A 13577-nucleotide genomic window follows, 5' to 3' on the forward strand; every position below is an offset into this window, starting at 1 on the left:
TGTTGTGTTCAACAAGGTGGAGAGAGTTTGATTGGGTGATCTGGTGTTGTGTTCAACTAGGTGGAGAGAGTTTGATTAGGTGATCTGGTGTTGTGTTCAACTAGGTGGAGAGAGATTGATTAGGTGATCTGGTGTTGTGTTCAACTAGGTGGAGAGAGTTTGATTGGGTGATCTGGTGTTGTGTTCAACTAGGTGGAGAGAGTTTGATTAGGTGATCTGGTGTTGTGTTCAACAAGGTGGAGAGAGTTTGATTAGGTGACCAGATCTGGTGTTGTGTTCAACTAGGTGGAGAGAGTTTGATTAGGTGATCTGGTGTTGTGTTCAACAAGGTGGAGAGAGTTTGATTAGGTGACCAGATCTGGTGTTGTGTTCAACTAGGTGGAGAGAGTTTGATTAGGTGATCTGGTGTTGTGTTCAACAAGGTGGAGAGAGTTTGATTAGGTGACCAGATCTGGTGTTGTGTTCAACTAGGTGGAGAGAGTTTGATTAGGTGATCTGGTGTTGTGTTCAACTAGGTGGAGAGAGTTTGATTAGGTGATCTAGTGTTGTGTTCAACTAGGTGGAGAGAGTTTGATTGGGTGATCTGGTGTTGTGTTCAACTAGGTGGAGAGAGTTTGATTAGGTGATCTAGTGTTGTGTTCAACTAGGTGGAGAGAGTTTGATTGGGTGATCTGGTGTTGTGTTCAACTAAGTGGAGAGAGTTTGATTAGGTGATCTGGTGTTGTGTTCAACAAGGTGGAGAGAGTTTGATTAGGTGACCAGATCTGGTGTTGTGTTCAACTAGGTGGAGAGAGTTTGATTAGGTGATCTGGTGTTGTGTTCAACTAGGTGGAGAGGGTTTGATTAGGTGATCTGGTGTTGTGTTCAACTAGGTGGAGAGAGTTTGATTAGGTGATCTGGTGTTGTGTTCAACAAGGTGGAGAGGGTTTGATTAGGTGATCTGGTGTTGTGTTCAACTAGGTGGAGAGGGTTTGATTAGGTGACCAGATCTGGTGTTGTGTTCAACTAGGTGGAGAGAGTTTGATTAGGTGATCTGGTGTTGTTTTCAACTAGGTGGAGAGGGTTTGATTAGGTGATCTGGTGTTGTGTTCAACTAGGTGGAGAGAGTTTGATTAGGTGACCAGATCTGGTGTTGTGTTCAACTAGGTGGAGAGAGTTTGATTAGGTGATCTGGTGTTGTGTTCAACTAGGTGGAGAGAGTTTGATTAGGTGATCTAGTGTTGTGTTCAACTAGGTGGAGAGAGTTTGATTGGGTGATCTGGTGTTGTGTTCAACTAAGTGGAGAGAGTTTGATTAGGTGATCTGGTGTTGTGTTCAACTAAGTGGAGAGAGATTGATTAGGTGATCTGGTGTTGTGTTCAACTAGGTGGAGAGAGTTTGATTAGGTGATCTGGTGTTGTGCTCAACTAGGTGGAGAGAGTTTGATTAGGTGATCTGGTGTTGTGTTCAACTAAGTGGAGAGAGTTTGATTAGGTGATCTGGTGTTGTGTTCAACTAAGTGGAGAGAGATTGATTAGGTGATCTGGTGTTGTGTTCAACTAAGTGGAGAGAGATTGATTAGGTGATCTGGTGTTGTGTTCAACTAAGTGGAGAGAGATTGATTAGGTGATCTGGTGTTGTGTTCAACTAGGTGGAGAGAGATTGATTAGGTGATCTGGTGTTGTGTTCAACTAGGTGGAGAGAGTTTGATTAGGTGATCTGGTGTTGTGTTCAACTAGGTGGAGAGAGTTTGATTAGGTGATCTGGTGTTGTGTTCAACTAAGTGGAGAGAGATTGATTAGGTGATCTGGTGTTGTGTTCAACTAGGTGGAGAGAGTTTGATTAGGTGATCTGGTGTTGTGTTCAACTAAGTGGAGAGAGATTGATTAGGTGATCTGGTGTTGTGTTCAACTAGGTGGAGAGAGTTTGATTAGGTGATCTGGTGTTGTGTTCAACTAGGTGGAGAGAGTTTGATTAGGTGATCTGGTGTTGTGTTCAACTAGGTGGAGAGAGTTTGATTAGGTGATCTGGTGTTGTGTTCAACTAGGTGGAGAGAGTTTGATTAGGTGATCTGGTGTTGTGTTCAGCTAGGTGGAGAGAGTTTGATTAGGTGATCTAGTGTTGTGTTCAACTAGGTGGAGAGAGTTTGATTGGGTGATCTGGTGTTGTGTTCAACTAGGTGGAGAGAGTTTGATTAGGTGATCTGGTGTTGTGTTCAACAAGGTGGAGAGAGTTTGATTAGGTGACCAGATCTGGTGTTGTGTTCAACTAGGTGGAGAGAGTTTGATTAGGTGATCTGGTGTTGTGTTCAACAAGGTGGAGAGAGTTTGATTAGGTGACCAGATCTGGTGTTGTGTTCAACTAGGTGGAGAGAGTTTGATTAGGTGATCTGGTGTTGTGTTCAACAAGGTGGAGAGAGTTTGATTAGGTGACCAGATCTGGTGTTGTGTTCAACTAGGTGGAGAGAGTTTGATTAGGTGATCTGGTGTTGTGTTCAACAAGGTGGAGAGGGTTTGATTAGGTGACCAGATCTGGTGTTGTGTTCAACTAGGTGGAGAGAGTTTGATTAGGTGATCTGGTGTTGTGTTCAGCTAGGTGGAGAGAGTTTGATTAGGTGATCTAGTGTTGTGTTCAACTAGGTGGAGAGAGTTTGATTGGGTGATCTGGTGTTGTGTTCAACTAGGTGGAGAGAGTATGATTAAGTGATCTGGTGATGTGTTCAACATGGTGGAGAGAGTTTGATTAGGTGACCAGATCTGGTGTTGTGTTCAACTAGGTGGAGAGAGTTTGATTAGGTGATCTGGTGTTGTGTTCAACAAGGTGGAGAGGGGTTTGATTAGGTGATCTGGTGTTGTGTTCAACTAGGTGGAGAGAGTTTGATTAGGTGATCTGGTGTTGTGTTCAACAAGGTGGAGAGAGTTTGATTAGGTGATCTGGTGTTGTGTTCAACAAGGTGGAGAGAGTTTGATTAGGTGATCTGGTGTTGTGTTCAACAAGGTGGAGAGGGTTTGATTAGGTGATCTGGTGTTGTGTTCAACTAGGTGGAGAGGGTTTGATTAGGTGATCTGGTGTTGTGTTCAACAAGGTGGAGAGAGTTTGATTAGGTGATCTGGTGTTGTGTTCAACAAGGTGGAGAGGGTTTGATTAGGTGATCTAGTGTTGTGTTCAACTAGGTGGAGAGAGTTTGATTGGGTGATCTGGTGTTGTGTTCAACTAAGTGGAGAGAGTTTGATTAGGTGATCTGGTGTTGTGTTCAACTAAGTGGAGAGAGATTGATTAGGTGATCTGGTGTTGTGTTCAACTAGGTGGAGAGAGTTTGATTAGGTGATCTGGTGTTGTGCTCAACTAGGTGGAGAGAGTTTGATTAGGTGATCTGGTGTTGTGTTCAACTAAGTGGAGAGAGTTTGATTAGGTGATCTGGTGTTGTGTTCAACTAAGTGGAGAGAGATTGATTAGGTGATCTGGTGTTGTGTTCAACTAAGTGGAGAGAGATTGATTAGGTGATCTGGTGTTGTGTTCAACTAAGTGGAGAGAGATTGATTAGGTGATCTGGTGTTGTGTTCAACTAGGTGGAGAGAGATTGATTAGGTGATCTGGTGTTGTGTTCAACTAGGTGGAGAGAGTTTGATTAGGTGATCTGGTGTTGTGTTCAACTAGGTGGAGAGAGTTTGATTAGGTGATCTGGTGTTGTGTTCAACTAAGTGGAGAGAGATTGATTAGGTGATCTGGTGTTGTGTTCAACTAGGTGGAGAGAGTTTGATTAGGTGATCTGGTGTTGTGTTCAACTAAGTGGAGAGAGATTGATTAGGTGATCTGGTGTTGTGTTCAACTAGGTGGAGAGAGTTTGATTAGGTGATCTGGTGTTGTGTTCAACTAGGTGGAGAGAGTTTGATTAGGTGATCTGGTGTTGTGTTCAACTAGGTGGAGAGAGTTTGATTAGGTGATCTGGTGTTGTGTTCAACTAGGTGGAGAGAGTTTGATTAGGTGATCTGGTGTTGTGTTCAGCTAGGTGGAGAGAGTTTGATTAGGTGATCTGGTGTTGTGTTCAACTAGGTGGAGAGTTTTGATTGGGTGATCTGGTGTTGTGTTCAACTAGGTGGAGAGAGTTTGATTAGGTGATCTGGTGTTGTGTTCAACAAGGTGGAGTGGAGAGTTTGATTAGGTGATCTGGTGTTGTGTTCAACTAGGTGGAGAGAGTTTGATTAGGTGATCTGGTGTTGTGTTCAACAAGGTGGAGAGAGTTTGATTAGGTGACCAGATCTGGTGTTGTGTTCAACTAGGTGGAGAGAGTTTGATTAGGTGATCTGGTGTTGTGTTCAACAAGGTGGAGAGAGTTTGATTAGGTGACCAGATCTGGTGTTGTGTTCAACTAGGTGGAGAGAGTTTGATTAGGTGATCTGGTGTTGTGTTCAACAAGGTGGAGAGGGTTTGATTAGGTGACCAGATCTGGTGTTGTGTTCAACTAGGTGGAGAGAGTTTGATTAGGTGATCTGGTGTTGTGTTCAGCTAGGTGGAGAGAGTTTGATTAGGTGATCTAGTGTTGTGTTCAACTAGGTGGAGAGAGTTTGATTGGGTGATCTGGTGTTGTGTTCAACTAGGTGGAGAGAGTATGATTAAGTGATCTGGTGATGTGTTCAACATGGTGGAGAGAGTTTGATTAGGTGACCAGATCTGGTGTTGTGTTCAACTAGGTGGAGAGAGTTTGATTAGGTGATCTGGTGTTGTGTTCAACAAGGTGGAGAGGGTTTGATTAGGTGATCTGGTGTTGTGTTCAACTAGGTGGAGAGAGTTTGATTAGGTGATCTGGTGTTGTGTTCAACAAGGTGGAGAGAGTTTGATTAGGTGATCTGGTGTTGTGTTCAACAAGGTGGAGAGAGTTTGATTAGGTGATCTGGTGTTGTGTTCAACAAGGTGGAGAGGGTTTGATTAGGTGATCTGGTGTTGTGTTCAACTAGGTGGAGAGGTTTGATTAGGTGATCTGGTGTTGTGTTCAACAAGGTGGAGAGAGTTTGATTAGGTGATCTGGTGTTGTGTTCAACAAGGTGGAGAGGGTTTGATTAGGTGATCTAGTGTTGTGTTCAACTAGGTGGAGAGAGTTTGATTGGGTGATCTGGTGTTGTGTTCAACTAAGTGGAGAGAGTTTGATTAGGTGATCTGGTGTTGTGTTCAACTAAGTGGAGAGAGATTGATTAGGTGATCTGGTGTTGTGTTCAACTAGGTGGAGAGAGTTTGATTAGGTGATCTGGTGTTGTGCTCAACTAGGTGGAGAGAGTTTGATTAGGTGATCTGGTGTTGTGTTCAACTAAGTGGAGAGAGTTTGATTAGGTGATCTGGTGTTGTGTTCAACTAAGTGGAGAGAGATTGATTAGGTGATCTGGTGTTGTGTTCAACTAAGTGGAGAGAGATTGATTAGGTGATCTGGTGTTGTGTTCAACTAAGTGGAGAGAGATTGATTAGGTGATCTGGTGTTGTGTTCAACTAGGTGGAGAGAGATTGATTAGGTGATCTGGTGTTGTGTTCAACTAGGTGGAGAGAGTTTGATTAGGTGATCTGGTGTTGTGTTCAACTAGGTGGAGAGAGTTTGATTAGGTGATCTGGTGTTGTGTTCAACTAAGTGGAGAGAGATTGATTAGGTGATCTGGTGTTGTGTTCAACTAGGTGGAGAGAGTTTGATTAGGTGATCTGGTGTTGTGTTCAACTAAGTGGAGAGAGATTGATTAGGTGATCTGGTGTTGTGTTCAACTAGGTGGAGAGAGTTTGATTAGGTGATCTGGTGTTGTGTTCAACTAGGTGGAGAGAGTTTGATTAGGTGATCTGGTGTTGTGTTCAACTAGGTGGAGAGAGTTTGATTAGGTGATCTGGTGTTGTGTTCAACTAGGTGGAGAGAGTTTGATTAGGTGATCTGGTGTTGTGTTCAACTAGGTGGAGAGGGTTTGATTAGGTGATCTGGTGTTGTGTTCAACTAGGTGGAGAGGGTTTGATTAGGTGATCTGGTGTTGTGTTCAACTAAGTGGAGAGAGATTGATTAGGTGATCTGGTGTTGTGTTCAACTAGGTGGAGAGAGTTTGATTAGGTGATCTAGTGTTGTGTTCAACTAGGTGGAGAGAGTTTGATTGGGTGATCTGGTGTTGTGTTCAACTAGGTGGAGAGAGTTTGATTAGGTGATCTGGTGTTGTGTTCAACAAGGTGGAGAGAGTTTGATTAGGTGATCTGGTGTTGTGTTCAACAAGGTGGAGAGAGTTTGATTAGGTGATCTGGTGTTGTGTTCAACTAGGTGGAGAGAGTTTGATTAGGTGATCTGGTGTTGTGTTCAACTAGGTGGAGAGAGATTGATTAGGTGATCTGGTGTTGTGTTCAACTAGGTGGAGAGAGTTTGATTGGGTGATCTGGTGTTGTGTTCAACTAGGTGGAGAGAGTTTGATTAGGTGATCTGGTGTTGTGTTCAACAAGGTGGAGAGAGTTTGATTAGGTGACCAGATCTGGTGTTGTGTTCAACTAGGTGGAGAGAGTTTGATTAGGTGATCTGGTGTTGTGTTCAACAAGGTGGAGAGAGTTTGATTAGGTGACCAGATCTGGTGTTGTGTTCAACTAGGTGGAGAGAGTTTGATTAGGTGATCTGGTGTTGTGTTCAACAAGGTGGAGAGAGTTTGATTAGGTGACCAGATCTGGTGTTGTGTTCAACTAGGTGGAGAGAGTTTGATTAGGTGATCTGGTGTTGTGTTCAACTAGGTGGAGAGAGTTTGATTAGGTGATCTAGTGTTGTGTTCAACTAGGTGGAGAGAGTTTGATTGGGTGATCTGGTGTTGTGTTCAACTAGGTGGAGAGAGTTTGATTAGGTGATCTAGTGTTGTGTTCAACTAGGTGGAGAGAGTTTGATTGGGTGATCTGGTGTTGTGTTCAACTAAGTGGAGAGAGTTTGATTAGGTGATCTGGTGTTGTGTTCAACAAGGTGGAGAGAGTTTGATTAGGTGACCAGATCTGGTGTTGTGTTCAACTAGGTGGAGAGAGTTTGATTAGGTGATCTGGTGTTGTGTTCAACTAGGTGGAGAGGGTTTGATTAGGTGATCTGGTGTTGTGTTCAACTAGGTGGAGAGAGTTTGATTAGGTGATCTGGTGTTGTGTTCAACAAGGTGGAGAGGGTTTGATTAGGTGATCTGGTGTTGTGTTCAACTAGGTGGAGAGGGTTTGATTAGGTGACCAGATCTGGTGTTGTGTTCAACTAGGTGGAGAGAGTTTGATTAGGTGATCTGGTGTTGTTTTCAACTAGGTGGAGAGGGTTTGATTAGGTGATCTGGTGTTGTGTTCAACTAGGTGGAGAGAGTTTGATTAGGTGACCAGATCTGGTGTTGTGTTCAACTAGGTGGAGAGAGTTTGATTAGGTGATCTGGTGTTGTGTTCAACTAGGTGGAGAGAGTTTGATTAGGTGATCTAGTGTTGTGTTCAACTAGGTGGAGAGAGTTTGATTGGGTGATCTGGTGTTGTGTTCAACTAAGTGGAGAGAGTTTGATTAGGTGATCTGGTGTTGTGTTCAACTAAGTGGAGAGAGATTGATTAGGTGATCTGGTGTTGTGTTCAACTAGGTGGAGAGAGTTTGATTAGGTGATCTGGTGTTGTGCTCAACTAGGTGGAGAGAGTTTGATTAGGTGATCTGGTGTTGTGTTCAACTAAGTGGAGAGAGTTTGATTAGGTGATCTGGTGTTGTGTTCAACTAAGTGGAGAGAGATTGATTAGGTGATCTGGTGTTGTGTTCAACTAAGTGGAGAGAGATTGATTAGGTGATCTGGTGTTGTGTTCAACTAAGTGGAGAGAGATTGATTAGGTGATCTGGTGTTGTGTTCAACTAGGTGGAGAGAGATTGATTAGGTGATCTGGTGTTGTGTTCAACTAGGTGGAGAGAGTTTGATTAGGTGATCTGGTGTTGTGTTCAACTAGGTGGAGAGAGTTTGATTAGGTGATCTGGTGTTGTGTTCAACTAAGTGGAGAGAGATTGATTAGGTGATCTGGTGTTGTGTTCAACTAGGTGGAGAGAGTTTGATTAGGTGATCTGGTGTTGTGTTCAACTAAGTGGAGAGAGATTGATTAGGTGATCTGGTGTTGTGTTCAACTAGGTGGAGAGAGTTTGATTAGGTGATCTGGTGTTGTGTTCAACTAGGTGGAGAGAGTTTGATTAGGTGATCTGGTGTTGTGTTCAACTAGGTGGAGAGAGTTTGATTAGGTGATCTGGTGTTGTGTTCAACTAGGTGGAGAGAGTTTGATTAGGTGATCTGGTGTTGTGTTCAGCTAGGTGGAGAGAGTTTGATTAGGTGATCTAGTGTTGTGTTCAACTAGGTGGAGAGAGTTTGATTGGGTGATCTGGTGTTGTGTTCAACTAGGTGGAGAGAGTTTGATTAGGTGATCTGGTGTTGTGTTCAACAAGGTGGAGAGAGTTTGATTAGGTGACCAGATCTGGTGTTGTGTTCAACTAGGTGGAGAGAGTTTGATTAGGTGATCTGGTGTTGTGTTCAACAAGGTGGAGAGAGTTTGATTAGGTGACCAGATCTGGTGTTGTGTTCAACTAGGTGGAGAGAGTTTGATTAGGTGATCTGGTGTTGTGTTCAACAAGGTGGAGAGAGTTTGATTAGGTGACCAGATCTGGTGTTGTGTTCAACTAGGTGGAGAGAGTTTGATTAGGTGATCTGGTGTTGTGTTCAACAAGGTGGAGAGGGTTTGATTAGGTGACCAGATCTGGTGTTGTGTTCAACTAGGTGGAGAGAGTTTGATTAGGTGATCTGGTGTTGTGTTCAGCTAGGTGGAGAGAGTTTGATTAGGTGATCTAGTGTTGTGTTCAACTAGGTGGAGAGAGTTTGATTGGGTGATCTGGTGTTGTGTTCAACTAGGTGGAGAGAGTATGATTAAGTGATCTGGTGATGTGTTCAACATGGTGGAGAGAGTTTGATTAGGTGACCAGATCTGGTGTTGTGTTCAACTAGGTGGAGAGAGTTTGATTAGGTGATCTGGTGTTGTGTTCAACAAGGTGGAGAGGGTTTGATTAGGTGATCTGGTGTTGTGTTCAACTAGGTGGAGAGAGTTTGATTAGGTGATCTGGTGTTGTGTTCAACAAGGTGGAGAGTTTGATTAGGTGATCTGGTGTTGTGTTCAACAAGGTGGAGAGAGTTTGATTAGGTGATCTGGTGTTGTGTTCAACAAGGTGGAGAGGGTTTGATTAGGTGATCTGGTGTTGTGTTCAACTAGGTGGAGAGGGTTTGATTAGGTGATCTGGTGTTGTGTTCAACAAGGTGGAGAGAGTTTGATTAGGTGATCTGGTGTTGTGTTCAACAAGGTGGAGAGGGTTTGATTAGGTGATCTAGTGTTGTGTTCAACTAGGTGGAGAGAGTTTGATTGGGTGATCTGGTGTTGTGTTCAACTAAGTGGAGAGAGTTTGATTAGGTGATCTGGTGTTGTGTTCAACTAAGTGGAGAGAGATTGATTAGGTGATCTGGTGTTGTGTTCAACTAGGTGGAGAGAGTTTGATTAGGTGATCTGGTGTTGTGCTCAACTAGGTGGAGAGAGTTTGATTAGGTGATCTGGTGTTGTGTTCAACTAAGTGGAGAGAGTTTGATTAGGTGATCTGGTGTTGTGTTCAACTAAGTGGAGAGAGATTGATTAGGTGATCTGGTGTTGTGTTCAACTAAGTGGAGAGAGATTGATTAGGTGATCTGGTGTTGTGTTCAACTAAGTGGAGAGAGATTGATTAGGTGATCTGGTGTTGTGTTCAACTAGGTGGAGAGAGATTGATTAGGTGATCTGGTGTTGTGTTCAACTAGGTGGAGAGAGTTTGATTAGGTGATCTGGTGTTGTGTTCAACTAGGTGGAGAGAGTTTGATTAGGTGATCTGGTGTTGTGTTCAACTAAGTGGAGAGAGATTGATTAGGTGATCTGGTGTTGTGTTCAACTAGGTGGAGAGAGTTTGATTAGGTGATCTGGTGTTGTGTTCAACTAAGTGGAGAGAGATTGATTAGGTGATCTGGTGTTGTGTTCAACTAGGTGGAGAGAGTTTGATTAGGTGATCTGGTGTTGTGTTCAACTAGGTGGAGAGAGTTTGATTAGGTGATCTGGTGTTGTGTTCAACTAGGTGGAGAGAGTTTGATTAGGTGATCTGGTGTTGTGTTCAACTAGGTGGAGAGAGTTTGATTAGGTGATCTGGTGTTGTGTTCAGCTAGGTGGAGAGAGTTTGATTAGGTGATCTAGTGTTGTGTTCAACTAGGTGGAGAGAGTTTGATTGGGTGATCTGGTGTTGTGTTCAACTAGGTGGAGAGAGTTTGATTAGGTGATCTGGTGTTGTGTTCAACAAGGTGGAGAGAGTTTGATTAGGTGACCAGATCTGGTGTTGTGTTCAACTAGGTGGAGAGAGTTTGATTAGGTGATCTGGTGTTGTGTTCAACAAGGTGGAGAGAGTTTGATTAGGTGACCAGATCTGGTGTTGTGTTCAACTAGGTGGAGAGAGTTTGATTAGGTGATCTGGTGTTGTGTTCAACAAGGTGGAGAGAGTTTGATTAGGTGACCAGATCTGGTGTTGTGTTCAACTAGGTGGAGAGAGTTTGATTAGGTGATCTGGTGTTGTGTTCAACAAGGTGGAGAGGGTTTGATTAGGTGACCAGATCTGGTGTTGTGTTCAACTAGGTGGAGAGAGTTTGATTAGGTGATCTGGTGTTGTGTTCAGCTAGGTGGAGAGAGTTTGATTAGGTGATCTAGTGTTGTGTTCAACTAGGTGGAGAGAGTTTGATTGGGTGATCTGGTGTTGTGTTCAACTAGGTGGAGAGAGTATGATTAAGTGATCTGGTGATGTGTTCAACATGGTGGAGAGAGTTTGATTAGGTGACCAGATCTGGTGTTGTGTTCAACTAGGTGGAGAGAGTTTGATTAGGTGATCTGGTGTTGTGTTCAACAAGGTGGAGAGGGTTTGATTAGGTGATCTGGTGTTGTGTTCAACTAGGTGGAGAGAGTTTGATTAGGTGATCTGGTGTTGTGTTCAACAAGGTGGAGAGAGTTTGATTAGGTGATCTGGTGTTGTGTTCAACAAGGTGGAGAGAGTTTGATTAGGTGATCTGGTGTTGTGTTCAACAAGGTGGAGAGGGTTTGATTAGGTGATCTGGTGTTGTGTTCAACTAGGTGGAGAGGGTTTGATTAGGTGATCTGGTGTTGTGTTCAACAAGGTGGAGAGAGTTTGATTAGGTGATCTGGTGTTGTGTTCAACAAGGTGGAGAGGGTTTGATTAGGTGATCTGGTGTTGTGTTCAACTAAGTGGAGAGAGATTGATTAGGTGATCTGGTGTTGTGCTCAACTAGGTGGAGAGAGTTTGATTAGGTGATCTGGTGTTGTGTTCAACTAAGTGGAGAGAGATTGATTAGGTGATCTGGTGTTGTGTTCAACTAAGTGGAGAGAGATTGATTAGGTGATCTGGTGTTGTGTTCAACTAAGTGGAGAGAGATTGATTAGGTGATCTGGTGTTGTGTTCAACTAGGTGGAGAGAGTTTGATTAGGTGATCTGGTGTTGTGTTCAACTAGGTGGAGAGGGTTTGATTAGGTGATCTGGTGTTGTGTTCAACTAGGTGGAGAGAGTTTGATTAGGTGATCTGGTGTTGTGTTCAACTAGGTGGAGAGAGTTTGATTAGGTGATCTGGTGTTGTGTTCAACTAGGTGGAGAGAGTTTGATTAGGTGATCTGGTGTTGTGTTCAACTAGGTGGAGAGAGTTTGATTAGGTGATCTGGTGTTGTGTTCAACTAGGTGGAGAGAGTTTGATTAGGTGATCTGGTGTTGTGTTCAACTAGGTGGAGAGAGTTTGATTAGGTGATCTGGTGTTGTGTTCAACAAGGTGGAGAGAGTTTGATTAGGTGATCTGGTGTTGTGTTCAACTAGGTGGAGAGTGTTTGATTAGGTGATCTGGTGTTGTGTTCAACTAGGTGGAGAGAGTTTGATTAGGTGATCTGGTGTTGTGTTCAACAAGGTGGAGAGGGTTTGATTAGGTGATCTGGTGTTGTGTTCAACTAGGTGGAGAGAGTTTGATTAGGTGATCTGGTGTTGTGTTCAACAAGGTGGAGAGAGTTTGATTAGGTGATCTGGTGTTGTGTTCAACAAGGTGGAGAGAGTTTGATTAGGTGACCAGATCTGGTGTTGTGTTCAACTAGGTGGAGAGAGTTTGATTAGGTGATCTGGTGTTGTGTTCAACTAGGTGGAGAGGGTTTGATTAGGTGATCTGGTGTTGTGTTCAACTAGGTGGAGAGGGTTTGATTAGGTGACCAGATCTGGTGTTGTGTTCAACTAGGTGGAGAGAGTTTGATTAGGTGATCTGGTGTTGTGTTCAACTAGGTGGAGAGGGTTTGATTAGGTGATCTGGTGTTGTGTTCAACTAGGTGGAGAGAGATTGATTAGGTGATCTGGTGTTGTGTTCAACAAGGTGGAGAGAGTTTGATTAGGTGATCTGGTGTTGTGTTCAACTAGGTGGAGAGAGTTTGATTAGGTGATCTGGTGTTGTGTTCAACTAGGTGGAGAGAGTTTGATTAGGTGATCTGGTGTTGTGTTCAGCTAGGTGGAGAGAGTTTGATTAGGTGATCTGGTGTTGTGTTCAGCTAGGTGGAGAGAGTTTGATTAGGTGATCTGGTGTTGTGTTCAACTAGGTGGAGAGAGTTTGATTAGGTGATCTGGTGTTGTGTTCAACTAGGTGGAGAGAGTTTGATTAGGTGACCAGATCTGGCGTTGTGTTCAACTAGGTGGAGAGGGTTTGATTAGGTGACCTGGTGTCGTGTTCAGCTACAGGGCTACAGACAGATGTCCTTCTCCAGTATCACTGTTTTAATCATTTCATTACCCAGACTGCATAGCTTAGAGAAACACACTGAACAAACAGTCCAGAAACTAAGGCACTACTGGTCCCATCTCCACACAAACACACTAGAGAGGAGAATCAAAACTTCATGCATATTTATAGGTGTATGTGTGTGTAGGGGAAGGGAGGCTGGGTAAATACCAATCGGATAATAACCTCATGGGACAGCCCGCCAACAGATTGCAGCACTCCGTTCTCATTGGGTAGACTGTCGTTAGGCGAGCTGCAGCCAGACACTGGTGTGCTACTGCTGCTGGGGGACGAGTCTGCAGAGAGAAAAAGGGAGAAAGGGAGGGAGAGAGAGAAAGGGAGAGGGAGGGAGAGAGAGTTCATAACACAACATGTCCCAGTCATTCTATTAGCCCTGGCACCACAAAGTCTAGCGGGCAGCAGTGTTTGGGAGAGTGAGGTACTTACCCAGAGTGTCGGGCACCCGGTGTTTGATGGGGGACGGGGCACTGTCCTTGCGTGTCAGAGGACTCTTACGAGTGTTCAGGTGTTTCTTCAGCTTGTGTTTCACCTTCAGGTTGGGCTCTGAGGCTGCTCAACGACAGAGATAACATCATTAGTATAAATTTCTCCCAAAACTATCCAATACAAAAGAAAGTTTGTAGCTGAGTACAATGTAGAAATCGGGATCAATACCATTGAAAGATAGAATTTCCTCTCCATTCATACATTCTCAGCAGTTTAATTCTGCTGATGTACAGAATGTACCATATGTAGGAAACATTT

The 13577-nt window shown here is 43.6% G+C and overlaps 1 protein-coding gene across 4 annotated transcripts in view; it reads right to left on the reverse strand.

Moving 5' to 3' along the window:
- LOC115132268 (histone deacetylase 7-like) overlaps positions 1-13577 on the reverse strand; it is an 89071-nt gene that overhangs the window by 15819 nt on the left and 59675 nt on the right. For 3 of the 4 annotated variants that reach the window (XM_029664726.2, XM_029664724.2, XM_029664727.2), the window contains 2 exons: positions 13260-13382; positions 12984-13108 (listed from right to left, as the gene is read on the reverse strand). In XM_029664726.2, coding sequence (XP_029520586.2) covers positions 12984-13108; positions 13260-13382 — 248 coding nt within the window. The remainder of the gene's footprint in view (positions 1-12983; positions 13109-13259; positions 13383-13577) is intronic. The other variant, XM_029664725.2, reaches the window with a different exon arrangement.

The sequence above is a fragment of the Oncorhynchus nerka genome, linkage group LG7, assembly GCF_034236695.1.
Source record: "Oncorhynchus nerka isolate Pitt River linkage group LG7, Oner_Uvic_2.0, whole genome shotgun sequence".
Taxonomy (NCBI): Eukaryota; Metazoa; Chordata; class Actinopteri; order Salmoniformes; family Salmonidae; genus Oncorhynchus; species Oncorhynchus nerka.